General features: G+C 47.0%; 2 protein-coding genes across 5 annotated transcripts in view; one reads left to right on the forward strand and one right to left on the reverse strand.

Annotated features, from left to right (window-relative positions):
* PLCD1 (phospholipase C delta 1) overlaps positions 1 to 4,022 on the forward strand; it is a 58,104-nt gene extending 54,082 nt beyond the window's left edge. For all 3 annotated transcript variants that reach the window (XM_054815847.1, XM_054815846.1, XM_054815848.1), the window contains exons 14-15: positions 1,932 to 2,081; positions 2,455 to 4,022. In XM_054815847.1, the coding sequence (XP_054671822.1) occupies positions 1,932 to 2,081; positions 2,455 to 2,546 (242 nt within the window). In that variant the 3' untranslated portion in view covers positions 2,547 to 4,022. The remainder of the gene's footprint in view (positions 1 to 1,931; positions 2,082 to 2,454) is intronic.
* Positions 4,023 to 6,055: 2,033 nt separating this feature from the next.
* VILL (villin like) overlaps positions 6,056 to 25,203 on the reverse strand; it is a 36,589-nt gene continuing 17,441 nt past the window's right edge. For both annotated transcript variants that reach the window (XM_054815844.1, XM_054815845.1), the window contains 16 exons: positions 24,487 to 24,595; positions 24,077 to 24,187; positions 22,444 to 22,643; positions 22,278 to 22,356; positions 20,834 to 20,932; positions 18,354 to 18,507; positions 17,242 to 17,342; positions 16,428 to 16,565; positions 15,715 to 15,873; positions 14,644 to 14,823; positions 13,750 to 13,895; positions 12,900 to 13,044; positions 12,039 to 12,227; positions 9,725 to 9,793; positions 8,551 to 8,802; positions 6,056 to 7,277 (listed from right to left, as the gene is read on the reverse strand). In XM_054815844.1, the coding sequence (XP_054671819.1) occupies positions 7,164 to 7,277; positions 8,551 to 8,802; positions 9,725 to 9,793; positions 12,039 to 12,227; positions 12,900 to 13,044; positions 13,750 to 13,895; positions 14,644 to 14,823; positions 15,715 to 15,873; positions 16,428 to 16,565; positions 17,242 to 17,342; positions 18,354 to 18,507; positions 20,834 to 20,932; positions 22,278 to 22,356; positions 22,444 to 22,643; positions 24,077 to 24,187; positions 24,487 to 24,595 (2,245 nt within the window). In that variant the 3' untranslated portion in view covers positions 6,056 to 7,163. The remainder of the gene's footprint in view (positions 7,278 to 8,550; positions 8,803 to 9,724; positions 9,794 to 12,038; positions 12,228 to 12,899; positions 13,045 to 13,749; positions 13,896 to 14,643; positions 14,824 to 15,714; positions 15,874 to 16,427; positions 16,566 to 17,241; positions 17,343 to 18,353; positions 18,508 to 20,833; positions 20,933 to 22,277; positions 22,357 to 22,443; positions 22,644 to 24,076; positions 24,188 to 24,486; positions 24,596 to 25,203) is intronic.

Raw genomic sequence — 25,203 nt, forward strand, 5'->3', positions numbered from 1 at the left:
TTGTGGCCTCCTGAGTTTGCAGAGGGCAAGTTCAGCCCTCTCTGCTGTGGGAGTAATGAGAAATCAGTCCTCACCCTCCCACTAACAAACACAGAGATGTGTATACACACACACACCCCCACCCCACCCACCCACCCACCCACATACACACACACTGCTTTTCTGTGTGGAGCAAAAGCCAAGTGCTAGAAAGCTAATGCATATTTTCCTCCCTGCTAACAATGTTTCCCTTTTCCTCTTTCCTGTTTGAGTAAATCTGGCCTGGCTCCTAAAACTCACGGCCATTTCCATCACCTGCAATGATTTTTGTAATGTCTTGAGTGAAAGCTGTGAGTGTCTCAGTGAAAGCTGTGAGTGTCTCAGTGAAAGCTGTGTAGGGAACGTTTCAGACCTGCCAGGCCTGTTCCTCAGGGCTGCTCAGCACACCTGGCTCCATGGCCAGCCCTTGACTGGATGGAGGGATACTGGAGCAATGCTGGAGCGATGCTGGAGGGATGCTGGAGGGACTGTTGCCCAATGAAAAGTGAATCAAACCATGAAAACATCAATGTTGGAAAGGGACAGCTGCAGAGAGGGGGTTGCATTTCATGGACTGAGGTTTCAGATATGAGACCATGCTTCAGCAGCTCACCTGGTTTGATGCTAGTGGGACTGAAGCAGGGGCTGTGGACACAGATCAGGGCCTCATGGAGCTTGAGAGGCTGTGGGAACCTGCTGGCTCAGCAGCTCGAAGAATCTCACTGTGGTTCTGAGATGGATTGCCCCCATAGATATCTGTACAGTGAAACCTACTGGCCTAGGGCCAATGACTTTCCATCAACTTTCATGATTTCTGCTCCCATGGGATCAGCATCATTGTTTTTCTTCCCAAGGATGAAGGGGGTCAGGAGCAGGTGTGTGTTGTCTGAACAGTCCAGTTGATTTAATCCCATGAAAGTCCAAATAAAGTGCACCAATCCAGCACAGGTACTTTGCCATGGCACTGTCCACAGGCCCATCTCAGCACCTTCAGGGCTAGCTGAAAGATCCCTGCCTCCTGCCAAATCGTTCGCAGACCCCCCCCCCCATGACCAGAGCAGGCTTGAGCTGATGTTTTGCTGTCCTTGGACTTCCGCTCTGCACAGGCTGGGCTGATGACAGCAGGGTTTCAAACAGGATGTCCTCTCCTCCTGTTTGTTTCTGGGGAGTGGTTTATTGAAACTGCAGAGAACACCCACTGTGACCTGGAGAGAGAGCTCTGAGCTTGCTCTTCATCTCTCATCTGATGTGACAGTCACAGCTTTGTTTGTTTTGCAAGTCCGGATCACAAGATCCTTATCCATAACAGAAGTGGGGCTAGTCTGGCTGTCTCAGACACTGCCCTTACACAAGGAGACATAAAACATTTTGTCCACAGACTTGATGATGCTTTTCATAATCAGACACTCCTCATTAATGTTTCTTGCAGAAAGGGAAACTGAGGCACAGAGTGGTGACAGATGGGTGTACCTTGAGCACTCAGTGAGGCTTAAGGCCCCGGAAGGCTGTCACAACACAAAGGCACTGCTTCCTCTCTGGTTTAGGGCTGTAAAAACTTGCAGCTGGTCCAATGGCAACCAAAGACCTCGGCTCAGCTCCCTCCTGCTCCTCGCTGCCTTCTGGGAGCGTGGTGCTGAGGTCTGTGAGTGAGCAGCCTAAGCTGAAGTGTTTATTAATACCAGGTAGAAAACCAGTGTCAGAACTGGGAACAATGGTCTCGGCACCTCCTGATACCTTTGGCGTGGGTCAGATTAGATTGGCAGTCAGGCAAAGTCTCCATCCCTTTGCAAGCATCTCTGCCCTCCATCCTTATTTACCAACATCTCTGACCTCCATCATTGCTTGTGAGCATCTCTCACTTCCTTCCTTGTCTGTGAGCAGCTCTGACCTCCATCCTTGTCTGTGTTGCTCAGGCTTTAACCCAAAGTGGGACGAAGAGTTTACATTTGACATCGAAATCCCTGCACTTGCCCTGGTCCGGTTTGTGGTGGAAGACTTTGACATGTCGACTAAGAACGACTTCATCGGACAGTACACCCTTCCCTTCACTAGTTTGAAGCAAGGTAAGGCCCTGCTCCCTGTTCCTGACAATCTCTGAGCCCTCTGGGAAGCTCCAGTGTCCTAGATGAGCAGTCTAGATCCATCACACCTCGGGTCAGAACAGGTCCTCTCTCTGGGGTGTGGGCAAGATGCTATATGGTTTATTGGGCAGCTGTTAACACTGTCTCTGGGGAAGGGATTCCCTGGTCACCAGTGGCCTTGGGCACGTTACGTTACCGATGCCCAAAGCCATGCCTCTCAGACCTGTCTGTTCTGTGGGGTACTGGGAGCAAAACGCTCGTGAGACAGGGAGATGTTTTTGCAAGGTCTTGGCAAATGTTAGCAAATATTTTTCCAACCAGACTAAAGGGCACTTACCATCTGTGTTTCTTCCAGGTTACCGCCACATCCATCTTCTGACCAAGAATGGAGACCCATACTCCTCCTCCACCCTCTTTGTGTACATCGATATCCAGGACTGTGATTAGCAGCTCAGCTCTTTCAGGGCACAGTGAACCTCATTACAGACCTAGAAGGAATTCAGCGTGCAAAGTCCGGCAATGTCAGGGTCCTATCAGATCCCCATTACCTTCTCCGGAGCAGCACATGGTGCCCCATAGGACCCCTGATAACCATCGACCTTCTCCCTTCTGCGTGCTGGAAGCATCCTAATGCTGCTGTTGAGATTAATCCTTTTGTACCTGTTTGACCAATCCAGCTGTGGTTTTAGTTCACTTTATTTAGTGTGATTTTTTTAATTCTGCTTTTAGCGAGAGGATAGGGACTTCTTTTTAGCAAAGTACAGCTCTTGGATTGGGTTCGGTCAGACATCTGGACAAAACACCCAATGTGTGCAAGAAAAAAAATCCACCCCACCACTAAAATCAGTGTCCAGATGCCCGGTGACTTCTTGCAGCTTCAGATGTCAGCCGTCTCTCACCATATGAAGTCTTAAACGGGGACAGAATTTCCCCTCTTATCTGTTACAGATTCAAAAAGAAAGCTGCACTACAAAGGCCCATGTTATATAACTCAACCTTCCTTTTGTATTATAATAAAAAATAGATGAACACTACTCTGCCTGTGTGCCTGGCGCTCAGCCAGGTCACTTTGCATTCAAAGCCCGGCTCTCGTCCTGCGAAGGAGAAAGAAGCTGCCGAGCGGCAGATTTCCCTCTAACCCAAAGTGAAACCTGCTCAGAGGGACCTTAGAGAACGTCTGTTGCCCATGACAATGGAAATGCGCTCAACTGACAGCAGGGCTTTTTTAATGCAGTAAAACTTTCTTTGTTTGTGTTTTTATAGAAAAACGTCAATTTTTAACACAGAGGAAGTGGCAGTAGAAACTGTTGTAAATGTGAACCCGGTCCCAGTTGCACTGTGGAGGTAACCTAGCACAAACAAACTAGCATTTTGAACAGCAACACAGTGTTTATGGCAAAAGGTGATTTTTCTTCCAAGTACAACTACAGAGTTAAGGGAATATTGTTGAATAAAATAATATATATTTTGAAATGCCAACTATGTTATTAACAATATGTTAGACTATTAAAAGTAAAAAAAAAAATATGGAGAAAGTCCAATTAGTTTTCAGTATTTGCTTCTTCGTCTTACTTGAATGCAACACACATGAAGTTGGAGATAGGGCTGCTTGATTTCTTAAAGCTGTCAGTCTTTCTGGGGTTGTCATGTCTGGTGGTGGAGAGGATGGGCTACTACCAAAGAGGTTAATGTCCTTTTAAACGAATTCCAATTCACTCATTCCTCCACCTATTTTAATGTCCAAAATAGCCTGGAGGTAGTGATTCTTTGGCCCACTGCAAAACTGGGTTTCATTTAGTCCTACCTGGAGTTTGTTATGCTGCAGTAATCGTTGCTGGACACATCATTGATTTTTTCCTCTTCACTACAATATTGTGTGATGTTGTAAACAATTGCCAGATTAAATGTGAATTATATCCACAACTCAAAGGCTCATATGGAATTAATAACCAGCGGTTGAAAGAGTTCAAGACCGGCAGAGGCCACCGAGGCAGAAGGGGCTGTCTTGCAGCGACATGGGCTCTCCCTCAGCTCACCTCTGGGATGGGGTGTGTTGTATCAGGAGACACTTTTGAAGGCCAAAGCTAGAGCAACCTTGACTCCAACTCAGGGACAGCCTGCTCCCAGGATGCTCTGAACTTTTTGTTGTAAGGAACCATGGGATAAAAAGTGTGAAGGAAGGACACCCAGGACTGCCCTGTACCGCCTGGGGAGCTTGCCCCGTGCGCCCTGAGGCAGGGCACATTCCTCTCTTGTGTCAGCGCCAGCTCTGGTGGGGTGAGTCAGATCTGCCCGCTGAGCTGGCTGAGAACAAATTATTTGTGTTTTTGATGCTGCAGGACTAGATTTCAGTTGGATTATTGAGCTAAACTGACCCTCACCTGCTGTGGCCAGTGCTAGAGAAGTGGGGGACAGGGAATGGGGAGAGATGTGGGGACAGGGGTAGGACCACACTATCCAGAGTCAGGGTGGGCTTAGATGGACTACACAGAGAAGCCAGCATTTCCTCTGCCTGTAGTGCACTTAAATAAAGGTAGGCAAGATCCATGGGAAGCGACAACATCCCTCATCAGGTAGGCACCACTGGGGGAAATCTACTGGAGCCAGGTGGGAAAGTAGCCGAGATGGAGGTGGGATGGACCACAGCATGATGGACAATGCTGGAAGGTCTCTTCTCTCCCCAAAGGAAGGGATGTGGTCCATGCCATTATCGAGGGACGTCATCTCTGAGCAGAGTAGGAAGTGCTGGAGCCCCACTCTAGGCAAGAGTTCTGGTGAAAAGAGCAGCAGAAACAGGACATGGCCCACCACACACCACAGCAAAAGCGGCAAGTGGCATGAAAGTGAGGATGTGGGTGAGAAGCTTCCTTTTAGAAATCAGAGGCAGAGAGTAAAAACCAGCTCTCCCCATGAGAAGAGCAGAGCAGCAGCAGTTTCCACAGACCCAAATATGAGAAGGATCTATTATCTGTAAAACCCCACGCTGGTTTCTGAGTCCTGGCAGGAGCGCTCCATTCATGTGTGCTGGTAAGCATCGCAGCAGCAGGAATGAAAGCAGCTTGTGGGGAACCATCCCAATCTCCCTAATCTGGCTGTTTTTCCACCACTCTCCATTTGATTGCATGATGCTCGTTAGACCTACAGTCATGGCTGATGGGTGGAATTGCTGTGTTTTATTGAGTAGCACATGCAATTTGTTAATTTGGGAGCTGGCGGGAGCATGCCGCAGTGGGGTGATGCAAATATTGTTGCTTCCAGCAGTGGCAATAGAGACTGAAACAGGGATAACGTGCACTGATTGTATCCAGTGTGAACACAACAGGAGCAATCATGCAGGTAATTTGGCTGATTTGTGTCTCTGCTTGACTCTTTACCTTATTCTGCATGGGAGGAGTTACAATAGGTTTTGGGCTGGACCCTCCAGCAGAAATGGGACAAAGTAGTGGCAGGCGCATGGAGGTAATGATGGGGTGTTTTGAAGTAACTACCAATTCTTAAACACAAAGATCTGTCTAGAAGACCCCATTGCCTGGAGGTCTTTGCCTCTAGCCTAGCCAGATGGTGACACTTTACCACTACTGTATGGTCCTGGGTGTCACGTCAGAGCTCTTCACTCCTCAACCATCAGCTGCCTGCAGTTCCTCAGCTCCAGCCCCACATCCCTGCTGCAGGGGCAGGCAGTCGGGCCAACTGCTAAACAGCAAGTACCCCTGTTCATGGGCAACGAGGGTACATGGGCATGGGGACAAATGGTCCTGGCTATGTGGTGTTTGGGAACAGGGTGGGCCTCAACTCCTCACTTGGTTCTTTTTTTTTGTGGGTTTTTGTTTGTTTGTTTTGTTTTTCAAAAAAAATCCCAAATCCCATTAAAGACCACGTGTTTGAAGGATCTGTGAACCTGCAGAGCTTTTCTCTACTGCTGTTCTACCCCACACGCTGATCAAGGACACTTACAGTGCTGCTGCTGGCTGTTTATTTGTAATCATCGATCAGGGTGGCAATGCGGTAAAGCTGCAAAACCACATCTTCTGAGTTCTTAAACATACACGTTTCTTTCTTTTGTTTACAGTTGTTTCCCTTAACCACTGATTGCTGACATTTCCCTCTGCCCTCCCCAATCAGACTGAGCTCGCAGTGCGGAACAGGCTCTCTCAGGACACCACACGGATGGAGCCTTGGTAAAACCTCAGGTCATACCCAAAACCCTCCTGGCTTCCTCAAGCCTCTGGTCTGCAGCAGGTGGACTCTTTACGTTCACCTGCACCCAGCTGTGCTCAGGGAAACCGGGTGAGATTGGAGATGCTGTCTGAATGACAGAAAAATAGTCTGAGTCTTGTCTGGCAGTCAAAATCAACAGCTGTGTCTAGCCCTAAATCTCATCATCCTCTTGAATTAGATCAGCTAATAAATATGATTTTAATAAATGGGTTTTTTCCAGGACAGGTTCTCATTTGTTTTACCAGCACTATATGCATTTTAGTCTACAACTGATTCTGGCTGTTCTTTGGTGAGTAGCTTTTTTGCAAGGTGAGAAGGGGCTGAATTGGTCTCACTCCATGGGCTATCCCATCACACATCTGGCTACTCCATTACCTTTTTCCTGACCCTAAGGCTCCCCCTCTGTCCTCCCAGGGGTTCCCCTCCTCTCCCCACCCAGAATTTACATAGCAGCTGCAAGTGGCCTTTGTCTTGCCTAATTTTACACTTCTACAATTGAAGGAAGATCATGACCTTGTGCACATGGCAATTTGAAAAAGGGAGAGGAAAGACAGTTGCGTGACATACACTTGTTTTCATGGCTATCAGAAATAAAATGTCAAAAAGGGGCAAAAACATCCTGCAAAATCATTCCTGCAAAAGGTTTTGCCTCCTTGGATTCAGGTTTTGCAGGGAGAAAGGAGCCATCTCCCGAACAGTGGCTGCTGGAATAACTGCACTGGAGCTTGGCCTGATTGAGATGTTGGGTTGGGTTCATTGAGCAAATGTCTGTACTTCTTCCCTGCAGCTCCTAAGAGAGCAAGGGTTGGTCCCAGAGTCACTGGATGCCGGATGGCCCCTGTGGTCTCAGAAGAGTCCACACTGCTTCTTCTCGTTCTGCTGCTTCCATTTGGGCATCTGGTAGAACTCATCCTTGGACTTCCCAAAGATATCGTGGAAATCGGCATCAGAGAGGTAGTACTGCAATGGAATGAGAGAGCAAGGAGAGGTCAGTTTTGGCTTTTGCAGAGGCTGGGACACCTCCATCGACTGCATCGCTCCCTCACTGTGCCAGTGCTGGCCCCTGACTCGAGGCCAACAGCTCCTGTCCTGCTGCGTGTCCTTGTGGTGGGAAGTGGAACCTCCCAGCAACTGTTCCTCATCCTGCTTCTCAAAGCAGCAGGGAATAAAAGCCTGCCAGCCCAAAGGGATGCTCTGCTTTTGAGGGATTAGCATGCTGTGGCTGGAATTTGGTCTCTGCTAATCATACTGAGGCCAGAACAATTAATGGTGTGTTGGAGAAGTTCTGCTGGTCAAAGTTTTGGGTGGTTTCTTAGGTAGTGATTCACAGTCAAAGCATCTCCCCTTCACTCAGTTCCCCCCTGAACTGGAAAGACAGAAAGTTTTGTAGATAGCAGGCTCATCAGTGATACTCAGAAAGACCCTGTGGGAAATGGAGGTTGAGTTTTCCCTGGCATTTTGGGTAGAAGAAAGCCCTCATGTACAGCCCAGCTGAAATGGAACCATTAGCACATGGCCATGGCTGTGGAGCAGAGCTGCTGGCCTGGCTGTGGATCAGCTCTCTGGCTGCTGTTGTTGTTGGCCTTTGCCAGGAGATCTGTTGGGGCAAGAAATGGGTCAAACATGGGTGGTAGAGCACAGAGGGAATCAGCCTCCCTGTGTCCCTCCCATCGGCTTGCTTGGAGTCAGCTGCAGATGTTGCCAAAATCCTTGGGTTGATCAGAAATCTGAGATGTGGCACACCCCCTGTCCCTAGATCCCTAGATGGGATTTGCTGAAATGCAAGCTTTCTGACCAAAAAAAAAACCCAAACCAAAACAAAACAAAAAATCCCTTCTGGAAGGAGTTTAAAATGAAAACAAACACCCACAGCCCAAGTAAAATGCAAATCCCGGCTTCATTCTCAGCTGTGCCACCTTGTCTCGCAGGAACTGTGCTTTTTATTCTGTCCCTCCCAGGACAGAGGTTGAGTGGCAGAATTAAACAACTCTAGCAGAAAAAAATAGTTTGAAAATTAACTGATTTTTCTTCCTCTTCCCACCCAAAAAAGAAATACATAAAGTAGGGTAAAACTACCACAATTTCCTCTCCCATGAAGCTCTCACTTTTTGATGAGAGCTATGTGTCTAGCTGGTACCTCCTTGAGCCTAAAGCAGGACTTAATAGTCTAAAGTAGCGATGCATTTAGCCAATGACTACATTCTAGGTTTAGCTACAAGGGTGTCAAACTCACCTCTTTTTTAGTGGGATCCACGCCTTCTGGAAGTTCATCCACTGTCTTGTTCATCAGCACCTCTCGGGAGTAAATTCCTTCACCATTGGGCACCAGGGAAGGACTGCTGTTGTAGTTGCTGCTGTTGCTGTAGCTGTTGCTGTCACTGTGGTTGAAGTGTGATTTATACGCAGGGGAAGCACTTGCTGTACTTGAACCAGCCAAGTTGGTCATGCTGAGGGTTCTCTTGTTCAGGCTGATGTTGTTAAGGTCCTGCCAAACAGAGGAAAATGTGTCTGGCCAAGAAGCTCTTGGCAGAGCAAGTTGGGGGTTATCCCAGGATCTTTCTCTCTGTTGGGGTCTGAGGGACTGTTCCTGGCACAGACTATCTCTTGGTCTGTTGCTTTGGAGAACCAAAGCTGCAAGGAGAAAGTCTGAACTAAAACATCAGTGCAGCACCTCCGTCAATGTTTCATCTTGATGTTAGGACTGCTAAAACTGCAGCACTGTTGAGAGCCCTTAGAAATAACTGAAAATACTTAACGGTAGTCTCATTTTTCTCAAGATAACACCTGGGGAAGGTGCATGTGGGAGGAGAGAAGGTGAGATTAGATATCTGCCATGTCTAAAACTTCTCAATTACCTGTGTACCCCTCCCTGACTTACCATCTCTCCTGGTTCAAAGCCCCTGCCACTTCCTTCCAGCCTTCCTCCTGCCCTGTCCAGAGCAGAACCGATCCCATCTGACAGTCACGTTTGGGGCTGTTGGGACCTTGTGCTCTCTGTGCTTTGTAGGATCCCCACTGGGCTGTGACCTTCTTGACCAGGGGCCCCTTGCCCAGGATCTCAGGTGCCACAGCACTGCAAACTACTCATACCATGCTTAACTGCACACTGTTTTAGCTGCACGCACTTTTATTTGTTTGTGTAGTTTAGAAAGCAGCCGGCCAGTCTCCTGCCCGCAGACACCTCTGCACAGGACTGGAAAAGGCCCAGGAGATCTGGGTGTGTTTATGGGTTATTAATCCTCTCTCCCTCTGCCTTCCATAGAGGAGCACAGCTTTGATCCTGACAGCCTGAGGTCCCCATGCCTGCTCTGATCATTGCGTCCTCTCCGTCGTGCCAACAGGCTGGGGGGATGCGGTGGTGTTTACACCCAGGTGTTTCCCACCCATGGGGTCAAGAAGCAACTCACCACTTTGATCTCGGATATAGCCGACACATCTCCTAAGCTGTTTTTCATCTCCTCATAGGACTTGCCATCCTAAAGGTAAAGAGAGTTGTGAGAAGTGCGGGCTGGCTTTAATTAGCACATGCTCCTGTTCTCTAACAGATCATATGAATTTTAAAACCCAGTGGTGCCCACTGAGGTGGCAGCTGGTGCCTCCTGCAATCCCCAGCTCCTGGAATCAGGAGACTGTGCCAGAATCAGAACTTTCACTTGAAAACAAACATACAGATGGACTTCAGCTTTTGCAGTTGTACAATAACAGGTGAAAACAGGAAATGTAAATACTTCAGAGAGCAGAAGGCAAATAAAAAGAAATTATATTTAGTGCTGGATTTAAATCTTTAAATTTTAAATGAAAATTGCAGTGTGCATGAAAATTTGAGATAAAATGACATTCCTTTTTTTTCCCCTTGCCTGATTATTTTAGCCAAAGCAACAGATTTTTCAAAGCCTCAGTCCCTGACTTCTTGTAATTTGGTGCCATGTATTACCAGCTACCTCTTATTTCCTAAAAAAAAGGAATATATTAGATATATTGGCAAAGCTGATGACTGTGTTTTCCTAAGCAGCCAGGAGATGTCAGTTCTTAACAGAATCATCCAACAAAGTTCCCCAACAAGAACAAACAACATAAACACATGGACTGCAGAGCAAACAGATTTGGATCCAAAACTGAGCAATGAACACACACACCAGATGTTTCTGGGATGTCAACAGTTTGGTTTGCTTGTCTGTAGTTACTGAAACTGCCTGCAGGGGATATTTTTAGAGGCACGTATTTTATGAGCTGTATCCTTGTTTTTCAGCAGTTCCTCAGAAAAAAAACGAGTTTTGACCTTTGTTCTAACCATCAACATTGTTTTAAGGGTCATTGCTCTGGGAGTTGCTGTCTTATCTGTCCAAATCCAGCTGTCAAGACAGGCTCTCTACCACCACGCCAGTTGCAAAGAAAGATGATGCAAACCCGGCTACAGGAAATGAAATATCTCTGTATGAGTTTTCCTGCAGTGTGAAGTCCCCTGGGGACCTTCACCCTGTTTGCCCGGCTGTCCCATCTGCAGGCTCCAGCATGGGATTTGATGCACAGCCCTTTGGGCAACTAGAAGACGGGATTGCTTGTGAACTGGCTGAACACCAATGTTCATAGAAAAAAACAGGAGAGAGAAGGGATGATCAGGGATGGCTCTGGGAATACACCACCTGGGAACTGAGCTTTTCCCAACTGACCATCATCTTTTGCATGCTTTTTTTTTTTTTTTCCTTAAGCCGTGCACACCACTGCCATCGGGTGGCAGCAGTTTAGGTGCACAGCCATGCTTACACCTGGCTGTTTGCTATGAACCGATACTCTGGCTCTATTAACCACCAAAGCCCCTCCAGGATTGTCCTTCATTCCCAATACATTCTGTGCTGCAGCACTGAGCCCCCAGGCTGGCTGGACCAGCTGGAGCATGGTCTGCATGGAGTTAAGCGCATGGCTCCTTCCTCCGTCCAGCCATGCTGTGCACAACCAGGGTCGGAGACTGGGTCCTGGCAGTGCATGGTGGGGCCTTTTGCATGGCCGCGCGAACAAATCCCCGCTCCATGTTACACTCCTGAAATGATTTGAAGTCCGTGTGTTTGAAAGAGGAGAGAAAGGACTTCTTTTTTCCCATGCATCTCCTAGGGCAGGTTTCCTTTTCTATGTAGCAAAGAGCTGGTATTTGTAAATCAGCTTTTGAGAAAAAGGGCTTGTATGAAGGGACCAAGGGTGACCTTGCTCAGGAGCTCCTGGGCTCTGATGGGCAGTCTGTAAACCTGGAGATGAGACCTGTCTGCTCGCATCTTTCATTTCACCAGAGTTTGCCCTTAAAGCTGGGTCACAATTTTTTCTCTATGGCTGCATTTTGAAAAATGAACATTTTTTCAATTTTCTTTATGACGTGGGATGCTTCTGTTTTCTCTCTGAACTTGATTGTACTGCTAGCAGCCCCAACCCATTTTTGGCTGAAATCACAAACCTGATTTGGAACTTAATCTTTTTTAAAATAAAAATGTGAATATTGTGAATTAAAGTACATTTACTTATATTTGCAAAAGCCTCAGTTTCACCAAACAGGTACTTTTTGCTGCGAAAGGAGTAGAAGCTGCGTAGGTAGCACCAGGAAGCCATGAAGCTCAGGACATGTCATAGCAAGGTTTCATTCCACACACCACAGAGGATATGTTCGCTGACAATAACACCCTTTAAGCACCGCTGAGCACACGTGCACACCACAGGGCTTTTCCAGCAACTTACGCTCCATTTGTAGGGGTCCCAAGCGTTGAACCATCCTGTGAAGTTGAGGGGTTCATAGCCCTGCTTCACCAGTATTATCGGAGTTGCCAGGTCTCTCCCAGCCGGATGGGTCTTGAGATACTCCTTAGCTGAGGCAATTGCCTCGTTCCTCTCGTATGTGTTGGAGGTTTTACCAACCCAAAGGAAAATCTGCAAGGAGAGAAGGTGTTGAAGATCAGTGAGTAGTTAAGAACTGTGCAGGCATGGCTGTTTGTTCACTCCTGCCAACTGAAGCAGAGATAAGACTGGAATTGTTGTTTCCCAATAGTCCCCTGGGATTTTGATCCCAGATTTCCTCCCAGCCAAGAAGGATTTTGCTTTTGAGACAGGCCCAAAGCATTTGTTCAGAAAACAGCTCTCACATGCTTCAGGGTAGCTAAACTCAGTCCTTGCATGGCCAAAAAATCAGATGGCCTCAGAAAGCAAACCTCTCGGAGACAGTTTCCAATAGTCTAAAGCAAGTCCTCACCATCGGTGCTGGGAAATGAGGGGGAGGGTTTCTGAGTGCCACCTCCTTGTATGAGCCGGCAGACTGGAGCAGGTCCAGCTCATCTTGCCTTGGAGCAAGACATGGACCAGGTGTCTTTGTTTCCTCCTTTCTGAAACAGGGCTAGCAATACCACCTCACTCATGTGATTTGCTCCTGGGTGAGGAGGATTGGAGAAACACCTGCTTGTCTGACCAAGCCTTGAGAAGGGTTTGAAGATTGAACAGAAGGGGTATCACCCTCGGTTTCATGTTGAATGATGGATTCAAACAAATTAAGCCATAACCTGTTTGAAAATATGTCTGGGGGGATGAGGAGGGGGAGTCAGTGCTCACCTCTTCCCACGTGTCTAGCAGCATGATGTCATCTTCATCCAAGTCTTCCTGGCAGAATCCCACCACCTCTGTCATGATAAATCGACCTGTCTGGTTGGAGCACTCAAAGAGGCGAGGCTGGTAGTGTGTGACCTGCTCTTGAAACCTTCCTCATGCATGGCAGGGAAAGAAAAAACAAGAGAGATGGAAACCTTTCCCTCGTGGTTCACTGCAGGGCCCTGCCGCTACATGCCATGACTTTGATGGAAGAGGTGGAAACATGGCAACACTCATCTGAAGGCCTGAAAGTCAGGCAATGTCAGATCTCAGGGGATTCTTGGACCATTTTAACACTTTTTAAAGGTATTTTTTTCTCCATCCTAAGAGGGCAAAAGCAGAACCCTTCTCTCTTTGTAGAGGTGAGCCTGCTGTCAGGTGAAAAACATCAGATCACTTAGTTGCAATCACATCATGTCACCTTCCCAGAGGGCTGGAGAAATCCAGGTTGTTCAAAAGCAAGTTTAGTTTTGTGAATCTTCTGGGCTGCCCATAAAGCTAATAATGGCCGGAAGTGGAGCATGTGGTTCATGTAGCCCTTATGACAAGATTTACTGTGCAGAAAGGACGGTTTAGCATAACCTTGTCTTCACGGTTTGGATCTGGAACTCCTACTTCACAGAAGGCCTGACCAAAAAACTAGGAAAGAGATGTCTCCATGTGGTTTCTGATCAAGCTTTTGGTGATAATCTGACCTGGTGGTCCCTTTGGTGAGGACATGGTATCAAAGCGCTTACTCACTTTCCAGCAAAGTTTTGATGCCTTGATTAATGTTGCCTGGCCAAGCCCAGAGGAACAAGCAGGTCACTATTACCTCTTTTCGCTGGCGTAAGGTGCTTTGCCTCCCAAGGCTTCCCAGAACTCTGCTGGCTCTTGCCCTTCCAAAATGGTGTGCTTGTCCCGTTTGGAAACGATGTCTGCTACCATTTTTGCCATCTCCCTCTCATCTCCGCTGCATCCCTGTGTTCAGGACATAAGATTGAGGTGGAGTTAGGGACAGACTGGCAAAACTTATCTGTGGGGAAAAGCTGGCTTCGTCCTACCCTCCTCTGGAGAGTTTTAGACCTGCTTGAATGCTTTCGAGGGTCTCATCTGAGCTGGTCACTCAGAATCACTCATTTCTAGTCCTTGAAGGGGCATTCAGTGCAGCTGATGGCATCTAGAGCAAAACTCATATAATCATAGAATGGTTTGGGTTGGAAGGGACCTTTAAAGATAATGTAGTCCAACCTCCTGGCCATGGGAGGGACATCTTTCACTATATCAGGTTGCTCAAAGCCCTATCCAACCTGGCCTTAAACTCTTCCAATGATGGGGCAACTTCTCTGGGCAAGCCTTCTGCTTCGGTTTGATCTACCGTATCATCCTGAAACACATGACTAAAATGGGATAAATGAATATGCTCTAATCCTGGATAATTTCTTACAGCTGGAGAACCTGGGGTGTTTTATTCAGCTGAAAGATGTATGAACATCTAAAATGAGGTGAGGTAAACCCCAAGATGGGTTACTTCTGCAGAGAGAGGGCTGTCTTACTGCTGATCCTCCACAGACGGAGCCTTCTCCTGGGTGCAACTTCCTCCGTTGAAATTAATGGGCTACCTGCCCAAGGATACACCTCTACAGCTCAGTGGAGGTAGGATACTCGAGCCACACATCAACAATTTCGGGTCCCTTTGGCTGCCTCCCCGGACTCATTATGGTCTCACCTTCCCGCACCACAGGTAGCAGACTTGGCTGGTTGTCAGCAGGAAGACATCATTGGAGTTGAGTGAGGAGGCCCGGGCTGGCACCTCCGTGGCCTTTGTGTTCATCTCGTCCGTGCCCCTCACCTGGAAGAGGCGGATTGCTGGCTCGGGCGTGTTTTTCTGACCCCGGCTCGTGCCGCCCTGCAAGGAAACAGGGGGAAGGATGTTACTGGGAAGTGAGGACGACATGCAAATCCAGGGTGCAATTGATTTGAGGAAGAAGGCTTTTGGGCTCACCACCCTCCGCGCTGCTGCAATGACAGACCATGGTCCTGCACAGAGCAGCTGAGAAAATCCAAATTCCTTCTGGTTCCAGGTCAGAATAAAACCCACATGGCATTTCTACATTTCTCTCTGATTACTCTGAGTCTTGACCAGCTCCCATCAAGTGCTCAAGTTCAATGTAAGCAGATCTTAGTGGCTGCAAAGCGTCTGCCATGCAAACTGGGCAAGGCAGCTGGACTCTGATTTCCAGCTGCACTCGGCTTAGCTGAACATCTGCCATTGAAGCTGTATGGTGGGACCAACACTGAGAGCTGAAAGCAATCCCTCTCTTCCCCAGCCATTTGCAATGTCTCCACCACAGATGTCAGCATCCAAAGCAGCAAATGAAGTGGGTTAGTAGTTAACACGGTATAATTCAGGCAGAGACAATTCAAATCATGTAACTGTTTGTAGGATATTTTAGGGGACCCTCTCTGGATAGTATCTGTAATTCACAGGACAATTATCTTATTGTAACTCTGCAAAATATTTTGGGATAGAGTTGGAAAGAACATCATATATTAATGCTGGAGCTCAGAGGTAGACAGCTGAGTCTAGGTCGGTCCAGGACTGTGTTTACACATATGGTGTTCAGACTACTTGGGAAGTAGTAGAAATGTTCCACCATTTCTATCTGCCAGCCCACGCAGACCTGGCAGGCTCCTTTCCTGAATAACAGCCCATTTTTCTGGACTATTTCTATTGCAACTGCCAAGCCATCCTTGGTGCTCGCACCTTCCATCGCCCATGCGCACAAAGCCACCTTACCTCGTAAATGATCAGCTTGCCCTTGAAGATCGCCAGGAAGTGTGTGGGCTCCTTGCCCATTGTCACGCGCACCTGCACAGCCTCATCCCCGTGCTTCTTGTCCAGCTCGATGGCATTCAGGGCACAGGCGGTGATTTCATCGACGGAGGCATGGCGACCCTGGGGAGGAGATGCCACGTGCAATGTGATGAGATGAAGGGTATAAAGCTCTGCACAATATAACATCGTGCCAGTCCCAAGCCCTGCATATATCGTAATATGAGAGTTAAAATTTCCAGATGTTTAAATTTCACTTGCATTCTGGTTTTGGAGACTTTAGCATCCCATTTTCAAAGCTCCTCTCTGCATTCCAGGGGAGGAAAATAAACTTCAGAAAGGAAAGCAGAGGTATTCATATACCCACATGACTCCAGGAGCTAAGGCTTTAAGGGACAATCTGAAAGACTGTGTAGTTTGACCTCAGCACTCTAAGCCCCATAATCCTTCACACTTTCTGTCTGACATTGCTGGCTCTCAGTCTGATGCCAGCTTGGGCTCAGTGTCCATGCTGACTACAAAGCACAGCTTGAGATATTTGCAATGGACAACTGATGAGCAGAGGGTATCTGAGTTCTTCTGGATGCTTGGGTTGGGATTTTTGTGTGCAATTGCTTCCTCCAGTTTTAGGCTTCTAGCAGACACAGCACAGTCCCTTCTGCTTTGGTTTGACCTACCTGCCACATGTAGAGGACATAGTGAGGCCTGCCTGATCTCTGGTAGGTGTACAGGACCAGGTAGCAATCACCCCCGTAGAACTGCCCATATGTCTTGGGATTCACTGGCTGCATTTGCAAGTCCTCGATTCTCCACACCTAGTGAAAGAAGTATCTTGGTGAGCAGCAGTGGAGTCAACATGAAGACAGAGCACAGCTGCTTTGCCAGCAGACCACTGAAGTTCAGGTCTTCAGTTGGAAAGATAACCCTTCCTCTCTCTCCTGGTTGCCAGCCTATGTTCCCCCAGCTTGATTAAGTGCTTGCTGGCAAAGTCAGGTCTCTCCAGTGACTGTCACAATACATGTGCCATTAATGGACTTTCAGCAGTTGGTGGCCCTCAAGAAGAAGCAGCCTCCATGTTCCTCTCAGCCCCGCAGCCCCCCTCTCAACCAGCTCCATCTTCCATGGCAGGCCACAAGAATGGGAGGGAGGCCTCTGCTTTGCACAAGCTTGGTTGATATGGACCTAATTGGAAGACTGTGAGAAGGGGGTTGACTGTATCAGCCTCATGACCCACACACATGACAGGAGAGGAGTCATCCTGCTGACTGCTTTGCTCCACTGGTCATGGGTTGGAAGAGAAATGTCCCGGAGCTACTGTAACTGCTGCATTAGAGTTTGCAAGCACTTTGCTCTGGCTGCAGCCATGCTTCCTTGGGGAGGTTAGGTGGGCACACCTTCACAGCTCTGTACAGCTGCTGTGTGTGGAAAGGCAGAGATGTTTGGAAACACGCTGATTATTGCATCCTCTGTCAGCAAAAGGAGCTCTCTCACCTCTATCTCCCCGGAGGCATCATCTACCATTCTCTGCTCAGCAGCTAGCTCTGGTCTGGCATGGAGCTGCATGGTGTCAAACTTCACCTGCTCCACCTTGGCTGCATGAACCAGCAGAATAAAAACAAGAACTCAGCGAATGCACAACAACATATGAACCCTCTGCATCGCCCTCACGCACACACACACAATCGTTAAACACGCGAGAAAAACCTGGTCCGCGGTTGCAAGAAGGCAGTCTTGCCACCCGCAAGCCAATGTTGATTTTGTAATGCGCCAGAGCTTGCACACTCCAGTGTTGATCTGGTGTTACAGGCTGGCAACTGGCCATATAGCGCGTTTCAGTGATGGTTGGCTGGTAAAAATATTAATTGTCTCCTGACCAAAAATTCATACTTGTTTTCCAAATCTATACATAATTCCCTCCTTTTAAAATGTCGTTTTCAGAAATAAAATGGCTACATTTCTCCGGCTCATGATAGAGGTGGAGAGAAGAGAGGGAAAGAGATTTGTGGCTCTCAAGCTATTACTGATGGAGATGTTCAGCATCTCTGCCACCATCCTATCATTCATTGGCAAGATCTCTCTCTGTGGTATTGTTTACTCTTTGGGGTTAATGCATGGCAATATTCACTTCAGCAACGTGATAAATTGAGGCACTGTTTACACCGGTGTAAATACAGAATAATTCCATTGACGTCAGGAGGGTCTTGGGTGGATGCCAGTGTAAATGAAAGCAGAATGTTGTTCAACACTTCCTTATCGGGTTCAGCATTAGCCCTTTATAAAGAAAATTAGGAAGTTCTGCAAGTGTGAATTTTTGCATACAATTTTTCAGACGAGAGTGATCTTCTGCCAACATTTACATTTGCAATAAGTGGCAATTTGGTTCATATAAGAAGCCTCAGCATTTCTGAACATTGTTCAGTTCCTGAATCCTTTGCATCTACTGATGAAGGTGGAAAATACAAGGCATGAGAAGAATGTGCATTAGATTTTCAAGATGCTGATAGCAGGAGGCAATTCATGTGAATGATGTTCCCTCAGCTGTTGCTTAGCACAGGTAGGAAAGCCAAATCCAGGACAATTCATGGCTCTGAAAACATGCTCACCAATTTTTCCAGTAGTGTAGACTTTGCCCAGCCCTTGCGTTTCGTCCTTTTCTGTCCACCTCTGGAAGAGCTGTTTAAACATGGCTGACTCTGCTCCATCATTTATCACTTCGATGTTGGTGGATGAAGGATAGCCTTTAGCTTGGATAAAACCCTAGCGGGGTTAAAAAAGGACATTAGTGGGGACACATTGAGCTTTTTACAGATATGATAAGAGGGATGTGGACCTGAGCCAGCCCAAAGAGTGAACGTCCCCCACTGACCACAGTGGCATGACCAAGGGCAGGATTCACTCCAAGACTTGCATTCAGACTTATAAACAGAAGTGTCTACAAGCTCTCAAGTTCTCACTGTAGTATCCATATTCGTTTCTGTGTTTAGGAGACTGAACCCTGCCTGTAGAGGCTGGTCACCTGGATTACATCCTAAACTAAATCTCTACGTGGCACCTTAGTCTTGAAGAAAATCTCACTCAATGAGTCTAATGAAAAGCCTCCTCCTCTATCTCAGAGAGCTCCGTAGATGGCTTCTGGTGATGGATCTAGGAGTGGAGGGAGCAGTGATGGGGTGCGCCCATGACCCGAGAGTCTAGTTCAGTTCTTTGCTTTTCTCCAAACTTTTTGTCCCTCTCTAAAACAGGGAGACTGTCCTCCCTGTAGCATGATACAGAACATGCATGCCAGGGTAGTGATGGGATGGAGGCAGCTAAGTACCCCAGAGCATGATGTGTGTTCTGAGGGGACTGATGTCTCACAAATCTCTCTTTATTTTTTTTTTTTAATTTTTTTTTTTCCTAAAACCAGACCATTTCTTTGCAATAGAGCAACAATCGAGTTAAAAGAGTACTTCAACAGAAGTGCTTGATACAATTGGAAGGAAGAAAATCATCTGTGTTCTGCCACAATGCCAAAGTCATTGCTCATTTTTTGGGAACTGCTCTCGTGTTTATCTCAGCAGGCTCCAGGATGACCTGGAGGTACTGACAGCCCTGGTTCAGGGAAAGAGCCTGATTGTTGGCTTCTGAGCATTCATCTTCTGCTGTAGATACTGCAGCCACACACTACCCCCAGGGAAAAGCAGAACAGATGGTCTTCCCATGCCTCCCACCTGCCACATTGAAAGAAAGAGATATCTTTTGTTCTACATGTGTAGCTCAGGGCCAGAATTTGCAGAGCTGATTGCCTACTAAAAAACATCTGAGCTAAGCTTTTGAAAGGAGCACACAGGACTGCAAGATAAGTTTTAAGGCAAAGTTTGTCTAAGCTTTTCTTCTCCAAGACAATAGGTGCAATTGGTATTGAAGCTGGGTGTCTCCAGGTAAGACCTTATCAAAGGTGGGGCCATTGAAGTCCAGTATCTCCAAGTAAGATCTCACTGAAGATGAGGCTGTTTATGGTCTTCACATAAGTGAACAGATGAATGAAAAGCTAAGTTCCCTTGTGGCATTCACTTCAACATGCCAACTTGTAAAAAAAAAAACCTGCTAAATGCCTTACTTGCTCAGGCTCCTTTGAAGCTATTTTTTTTTGGAAAGGAAGTGTTGAGGCATGCTCTGCCAGAAAATAACTGCATGGCAGCTCAGCTCATCTGGAGGAGCAGCATAGGTGCCAGGGCACTATGATGGTGTGCTCTGCCTTAACATGAGCCCTGGTCTTGCCTCAGGTTGACCTATCTCAATTAATAGTGGTTAATAACAGATCTCTTTCTACCCAGTGGAAGAGCCCTGTACCATCTTCAAATTCACACAAAGAACCTGGGCCCAGACCCATTGGTGTTGTGAAGAAGACTTGTTGCCTGTAATGGACTTGCGATTGAGGTCTGTAGCACCTACATAAAAGGTCTGGCTTTTCCAGAGAGCCCAAGTAATCGAGTTCCCCACTGAATTTCCCAAGGTATGACACTTGGTTTGGAACACAAAAGATGCCTTTCAGGGTCAGAGCAGTGGTCGGTGCTGCCTGGGATAGTGGCATTAAGAGACGCTGTTTAGCGAGCACACATGAGCTTGGTGGCTGCCTTCAGTGTGATCCCTTCACTCTCCTCAGCATCCACAATGTTGGGTAACAGATGTTAGAGAGGGTACAAGAGTCTCTTTAATATCTGCTTATGGACCTGTTGACCATGAATTTGTCTAATCCCATCTCGACACAGAGAGTATCCCTGCTGATACTCTCTGCCTCCACCATCTCTTGAATCAACAAATCCCAGAAGTCCATCATTTACTGTGTAACAAAGTGTTTTCTTTTATACTTTCTTTAACAAATTTCTTTCTAGTTTTAGTAGCAGGTCTTAGTTCTAGTGCAATTTGGTGACTAACAATTTTGTGTTTACGTCATCACACCTCCCTTAGATGTTTAACTTCTCTTTCTGTTATTACACAGGCCAGCTCCTCAAGACCTACACTTAATTGTAATTAGCGGTCAGATCTAGATTAGCACTTAGTTAACCTCCCACAACATTGTTAGCACTATATTACAACTCACCACAGCTCGAGTGAAGGCTGCTTTTTTCTCTTCCAGGCTGGAGGCTTTTCCTCTCCAGACGTAAATCTTAAACCCACCTTGGTCTAAAATGTAGCAGTCCTGAGGTGAAACAGAAAAAACCAGACGTAAAAAGCTCTGCGCAGGCAAAGGTCCTCATTCATAGCCTGCCCAGATTGGATTCTTCTTGAAGATTTAGATTAGATGTAGATCTAGCTCATTTCCTTGCCTTGCAGAGCTCTAACCCTGGTGCAACCATTAGCAGAGGCAACAGAAGATGGATTTACTGTGGTTCATAAATGAACTACACCTACCATCAACCCTACAGTGCAGGAGTTCATGAGTACGCTGACTTTGTGAGCACATCTGCCCCAGGCAGGTGCCTGTAATGAGTTAAAATATGTATTTTTCCTAGGCACTGCTAAAACTGACCATTACCACCTCATGAGAGATGTTCCCAAACCAACAGAAACACCATCTCCAAAAGGCTCCAGGAGAGTGTATGCTTCAGCACTGCTGATGGTGGTGCTCATTTATGCCAAAGCTGTTACTAAAGGAGCAGGAAAAGTCCAAGTTAGACATCTTCTGCATGACTATTTTGTGTCCCCGATCTGGAACTAAGTGTTGCATGGTTATGAACGCGTTAGGATCCTGAACCCAAAGGGGATGAGATGGCTGCCAAGCGGCCTGTCTCCACCGCAGAGAGCTGATGCTCCAAATTGACAACCCACTGTGTGACCAAAGACTTCTCATTTTTCAAACTGAAATTTGACAAGAAAAGCAAAAGCTTCGTATGCTTGTAAAAGGAGACTGAGATTTAACAAAGCTGACACCAGGGTGAATAAGGGAGCTGGAGCCTTGCAGCACAACATTGTTTTGGAATAGACCGGTTTGCACTGCAGAGAATTAAGTATGAGCAATTCTCTGTCAAATTGTAGCCAGAAGGATATTAGGAAAGCTTCTGTTTTCTGAAAGCCTTTGGACAGAGAGTTTGTAAGGAATCTCCTTCCAGGGTGGGTCACGAGACCAGCCACTTGCTACAGCAGGAAAATATGCTTCATGATTTTGTGAGCAGAGTATTTATTTGCTCTGAATTCTGCAGATGGAGGGCTATCTCTGAACTTCAAGTATTAAGAAAGCCATTTGAAATTTATTCCTGGCCTGCAGCTCCTGACTCTGATTACCAAGCTAATATCATTCCTGGCTGAGAGGGTCAATTTGCCATCTCTCGTTAGAGCAGCTTCAACGTACCACCTACCTCTGACCACTGAGGGTGTAGGCGGGGGCTAATCTGTCCTGTTTTCAGAGGACACCTGATAAACCTGAAGGATGGAAGGGCTGACAATTTTCAGGAAATGGGGTATTCCACTGAAACAAGTGCTCAGCTGAAAAGAAAGCAAGCCAGAGCACTCTTTTCTTGCTGTAAGGGCTGATGACTTTCTCTCACCTCATGCTGGAGGAGATCCTGCGTTAGGGGCCGGGTGGCTATCTCCTGTACCACCAGGTCGTTGTCCTTCTCATAGACACTGAAAGACAGAGTCACCGAGCAGAGTCAGGCTTCACAGCACCCACTGTTAGAAGGGACAGGGTTTGGAGCCCATCTTTGGACTTACTGGTAGAGCCGGACATTTGCTTTCTGCAGCTCGTCTGCTTTCGCATCTGGGATGGCGTCTCGGAGCTCCCCACGCCTCTCACCCAGCACCATCTTCATGATCTGCATGAGGTCCGGGGAGTCTTTCTCGTTGTCAATAATGCCGATTTGAGCGCGACCACCTCTTTCGCTGTCCCTGATGCTGCGAGCCAGTGCGAGACCCTGCACAAGGATCACTGGGGGTAAGTCCTGATCCAGACAATGAATTCAGCAAGCCTCAGACCTAGAGCAATGACTGAGCACCAATAGTCCAAGCCAGATTACCACAGATCTCTGAAGGTTCTAGTGTCCTCCAAATTTAGCTATTAAAAAAGGACATGTGTCTATAATGCCTGCTTATTAAGTAACTCTCAGGAAAATATTGCTTATTACAGTCACTACTGGTCCTTGCTCCCGCAGGGCACAGGCGTGAGGTAGGCACAACAGGCGTTGCCTATGTGTGACTGTACATAAGCAGGTCCAATGATCTTGTGAGATGGTCTGGGAGAGAGACACACGCATGCTGAGGACAACAAAGCTGCATGCTGCAGAGCTGCAGGACCCTGGGTGCCCCGTGGTGACATTTTACATTTAAGTGTTTCAAGTATTCAAAAAACATGGATGGTTTCTGTGAAAAAAAGCAGCATGAAATGCCAAGCAACTAATTAGGCTGAAATCTCCATTTTCCATTTAATTCTTTTTTCCATGACTCTTACTGCAATAGCCTTGAAAGGGGCCTAGGAAATGACCTGCTTGATTGCCAGGCCTGAGATGTACCATGGCCTGTTCCTCACAGCTGCCATCCCTCTACCTGCTCCCCCTCCTCTGCGTCCTGAGGGTTTCTTTGTCTCTTCTCCACTCTCTGTTAGATCTTCTCCTCTCGCCATTGTATCTTGCAAAATCCCCTTCCCTGTGAAGCTTCTCCCTCTCTTAGCTCATCAGGTGACACCACGTGAAGAGCAGACCCACCTGCCTTTTAATGTGTATAATGACTCGCTACGAGTTTGGCCACCAGCTTTGCTGATGACCCATTGATATATCTTGCTTTATTACATCTCTCTATCTCTGTTCCTCTATCAGTAAAATAAGGATACTGACCCCTTTGCAAAGTGCCTTAAGAGCTATAGATCTGACCTATCAATACCTGGGTTATGTATTCCTACTTGTCTCATACTGACCAAGCTGGAATTCCCTGTGACGCTGTAAAAAAAAAAAAAAAAAATTCATCTACCCCTGGGGTAGTTGTTGCAGCTAAACCTACTGGCGTTGCTGACTTCTTAGTCCTATGTCATGCAAACTACTGGGCATGGAGGGATGGAGATGGACCTCCCCAGAGGGAGCTGGATGCCCTTCTGGAGCCGGGGCTAGTGGTGTGTCCACAGCCATGCGTGAAACCCAAGCTGAGGCCAGGTCTGAACTGAAGCAAAGCACTTCCCTTGGCCTCTGATACCAGCAGATGGGCAAGTAGATTGACCATTATTTTCTCTGTTCATCTATGTGTTGCTGGTTTTACTGAGATTTTCACTGTGCAAACATTGATCGCTGTTTCATTTTTTTTTCCCCCAGGCATCCAAAAAATACCACCAGTAGACTATGTGGCTTTTGTCTGTACTCACCCTGGATTTCTCAGCAATGCTGCAGCTGGGTCCATTCCACTGAATCAGCACTTTCCCAAGGTCCAGCAAGAAAACATCACCCTTATTGAAACTGTCCCAGGAAAGCGCTACCTGTCATCAGGAAATGAAAGCGTTTGGCAAACTGAGGAGGACAAGAAGAGCTGCAGGAGACAAGTCACAGCCATTGAGAACTTGCCCTTGGGGATGTAACAACTGGTCTGCAATGACACGCTCTAGCACCCAGCTAGTCACTGAGCCCAACGGCTTCTCTCATGATAGTACCAAAGCCTCTTGTAGTAGGGGTCCTTGAGCAGAGGTGAGCTATCTAGCAGGCAAACCTGGTTGAAAATGGGTGTAGGAGGAGAGGCAAGGAGAAATGATCCATAAGGAGAGAGGGCTCTTCTTCTTACCTCTGTGGCTGTCACATGCTTCTTCCCCTTGACATGAAGAAGACGCTTGATGTTGTACATATTGGTCTCCACATGCTTAAATCCTGAGGCTACTCCTCCCTTCTTGTAGCTGTTGCGTAGCAGGGTATAAAGAGTTAGAGCTGGTTAGAAGACATCTTCCCCTCTATCCTCTGAGAATATCTCAAGCTTTTGGTGATGACTAAAGAAATCTAGAGCCAATACAATCTCAAAGTCCTAAAAATGGAACATCAAATGCTGCTGTGTTGCCTCACTCTACTGTTCATGGTTCCTGGGCAGACCATGACTCTTCACAGTGTCCATCTGCCTGTTATGGGTGTTGTTGCTGTGCATCTTGGGAGAAAGTGTGTAGATGAACAGGCAGATCAGGGATGGCAACAGAAACATAACCACCAAACTGAAAATACCATTAAATATGGCAGTGGCATCTCAGAATTGAAATATTCCATAAACATTCAATTAGAAAATGAAACATGTTTTGCAGAAAATAGACTTGTTGCTAAAATTTGGTTTTGTTCAAAATACGTATTCTATTAAAAGTAGCTTAGATACGAAATTGTTGCCATAAGCAGAACAAAATGGTAAAGGGGTGCAAGACCACCTTCCTTCTCTGAAACTTAATCTACTAATTTTGTTGCCCTTCCATCCCTGAACACACACTTTGCAATAGCTGCTGTTAGCACTGTATTGCCTGACTGC

This window comes from Grus americana, chromosome 2, assembly GCF_028858705.1.
Source record: "Grus americana isolate bGruAme1 chromosome 2, bGruAme1.mat, whole genome shotgun sequence".
In the NCBI taxonomy this organism is placed as follows: domain Eukaryota; kingdom Metazoa; phylum Chordata; class Aves; order Gruiformes; family Gruidae; genus Grus; species Grus americana.